Raw genomic sequence first — 2,691 nt, 5'->3', positions numbered from 1 at the left:
ATGGTGCACCTATCAAGCAGAATTATCCAGACCACCAACACCATCCTCTCTTCCTTGGCCTTAGTCTTCTCAGTGATTGGAATCATTGAGGATAAATGGGTTGAACTGAACTTGGAAACAAGAAAAACAACGATAAACCACAGTCCTTGGATGGTATGTTGCACTACTATTTGGCCAGAAGGTCAGTACTAGACTATGGAAAGAGATGGGTGGAGAGAGAGGGCTCCTTCACTTCCCTGCGTCTCACCAGCTTGTCCGTTATTCTCTGGTGACACTTCCTCAGGCTGCAATGAAACCAATATCATAATTGAAACAGTTAAGACGGACTCCAAAATTGTACTCCTTATGGGTTTTGGAGCTCACAAACTTAACTGCTGGGCACTTGAGAAGCCTTGACTGTGGTAGCAGGGTGGTCAGCATATCTAGAGCATGAGGGGTATAAAAGAAAGGTGATTTGCAACAGAAAAATAGGTTATATGGGCATGAGAAGAGGATAGGGTGAATTGGGGTATTAGAAAGAAAAGCCTAGAAGGGAAACAGGCTTACAAGACACCAAAATAGAAAACATTTTCTTCTGACTCTCTCCCATTCAGCTTTGAGTTCCTGACTCTATTTTCTCCTCCCCTTCCCTCTTGATTATTTAATCAAGTTTGTTACCCTATTCCTATTTTTATCTAGAAATTTGTGGACCCCAGGTGGAAATGAGCCTAGAAGAAATCTCTGTCCTTCTCTCAATACAGCTTCTGCTTTCCAACAGATGATCTGGAAGTGATCAGGACCTTGATGATTTTGACCCTGATCCTCTCCTTCCTCTTTAACTTGATCCAGGGTATGGAATTCACCGAAATGATTCCTCAAACCAAATATATGCACTTGTTCACTGCCTTCTTCAGTTTTCTCACAGGTAACTTCCTGGCTCCCCTCACCCAGGCTTGGAGGTCTATGGGGTTTGTGGGCCCAGGCTACAGTTGCTGAGTAGCTCAGCCTTCCCAGTTCTCAGGATCAGATATGTAGTTTCTGGATTGGCTCTACCACTGGACAAGATGCAGTTGTATGGGGTAGAATCTTGAAGGTCAAGCATATCTCTTGGGTTTAGACTCAAGAACTGAAGCCAAGGTTCTTCAGAAGGGACTTTTTTCTCCTTTGTCTGAACATCAGGTATCCTTCTGCTCTCTGCATTCCTATATTACTACCATAAGCTAAGGCAAGGTCAAGGCACCTACTTCTCTAGATACAAAGTCACCTGGATCCATTTCACTGTCTACGTAAATTTCATCTTCTATGTTATCTGTGGTGAGTGTCTCCAGGGCCCTTGAAGTGTGATAAAAACCATCCACCCCTGTTACAGGGAAGTATGAAAGGTTGGGACAGAGGACTGGGGGGAAGAGAACTAAGCCTTGCATTTCAAACTGCTGAAGCTCAACTTAACTCATTCCCCAAGGATCCTTCCCCCACAGGAGAGAGCTAGGCATTAGGTTTGGAATGCCTGCCTCAGAAGACAGCTCCTTATTCCCACCTTTTCTTCTTTTACAACCTCCCCACTTCAGAGATAATCATTAGAACCATGACAAAGGAGAGGGAGAGAGAGGAAATGATCAATTAAGTGGAGAGGGGCAGCGACCCTGGATGTGCAGTGTAGTGTGAAGGCAGTTTAAGGGCAGAGAGAAGCAATATGCTAAATGGAGCCTAACAATACTGGAGCCCCCTCTTTTTCTAAGAAGTCTTTAAAATTTCATCTGAAATTGCACCTCCTAATCTGGATAAGGCATGTCCTCTTTCAAAAAGAAGCTTCAAATTTGTTGAGCTGAGAAATGTTTAAGCAATTCTGCACACACTTCTGGTCTCTTTCACTAAAACACAGGGCTTGGGGTCAGGCTCTACCTGCCAGCAAAGTGACTGCTGTCCTGTCACCCCACTTCCCTGGCTTCTCTTTTCCCCAGGAATCTTCTGTCTCCTTCACTTCAAGCAGTCCATAAAAAGCTTAGCCTGCCTCAACACCATCCATGTATCTGTCAGAGAACGTAGCCATGAATTGCCACCTGGGACTTCTATCCAAGTTATTTCAACAATAAACCCCGCTATCATGCCACGTAGCATTGTCCGTGCACACTCCATAGATACAAAGGAAGATGTCAAACCACCGTCAATGCAAGCACGTCGTGTAACTTGGGCTCTGTGACTTGACAATCTGTATACTTTAGTGTATGCTCATCTTTATAGAAGCAGCTGGGTGTGTGCTTTAGCCATTGGATCTCTAGCCATTTTGTCTGTGTTCTACATTATGTAAATGACTGAATGAGTTGTGGTCTCCAAGAAGACTCAGGAGATGACTGTTTATCCTGGTCTGCTGAACAAATAGTTTCTTCTACAATGTTTGCTCTTAATAAAATATTATCATAAAATAATACTTGCTGTATTGGTAACTCTATATACCACAAAGATTTAGAATGATACATATTGCCTCTGGTTTCTTTCATTTGTTTGTTTTACTGTAAAATATTTCAAACATACAGAAAAGATAACAAAACAATATAATAAACACCTGTGTACACACCACTTAACTTAATAAAATCTTAATATTATGTCCTATTTTCTTAAATGTTTTAAGGGATATTTATAGACATAACTAAATTCCCTCTAAAAATTTATTTCCCTTGTTTCTCATCATAAAACACTTTTAAGAATGCATTG

The 2,691-nt window shown here is 41.8% G+C and overlaps 1 protein-coding gene across 1 annotated transcript; it reads left to right on the top strand.

Annotated features, from left to right (window-relative positions):
* On the top strand, window positions 1-2,179 carry TMEM225 (transmembrane protein 225). Its single transcript, XM_037839826.1, has 4 exons — window positions 1-181; window positions 758-904; window positions 1,159-1,293; window positions 1,941-2,179. Exons 1-4 carry the CDS (start codon window positions 1-3, stop codon window positions 2,177-2,179), a joined length of 702 nt encoding a protein of 233 aa, XP_037695754.1.
* The last annotated feature ends 512 nt before the right edge of the window (window positions 2,180-2,691 follow it).

Source organism: Choloepus didactylus, chromosome 6 (genome assembly GCF_015220235.1).
Source record: "Choloepus didactylus isolate mChoDid1 chromosome 6, mChoDid1.pri, whole genome shotgun sequence".
Classification (NCBI taxonomy): domain Eukaryota; kingdom Metazoa; phylum Chordata; class Mammalia; order Pilosa; family Megalonychidae; genus Choloepus; species Choloepus didactylus.
Note: the sequence above shows the minus strand (reverse complement) of the source record. Positions and strands in the feature narration are given on the sequence as shown.

What these genes read in the sequence shown, in the direction of transcription:
- TMEM225 (XM_037839826.1), top strand. Translation starts at nt 1, where the DNA reads ATGGTGCACCTATCAAGCAGAATTATCCAGACCACCAACACCATCCTC. An exon ending in CACTACTATTTGGCCAGAAG is followed by an intron (nt 182 to 757) that starts GTCAGTACTAGA and finishes GCTTTCCAACAG; the next exon opens with ATGATCTGGAAGTGATCAGG. An exon ending in CATCTTCTATGTTATCTGTG is followed by an intron (nt 1,294 to 1,940) that starts GTGAGTGTCTCC and finishes TCTTTTCCCCAG; the next exon opens with GAATCTTCTGTCTCCTTCAC.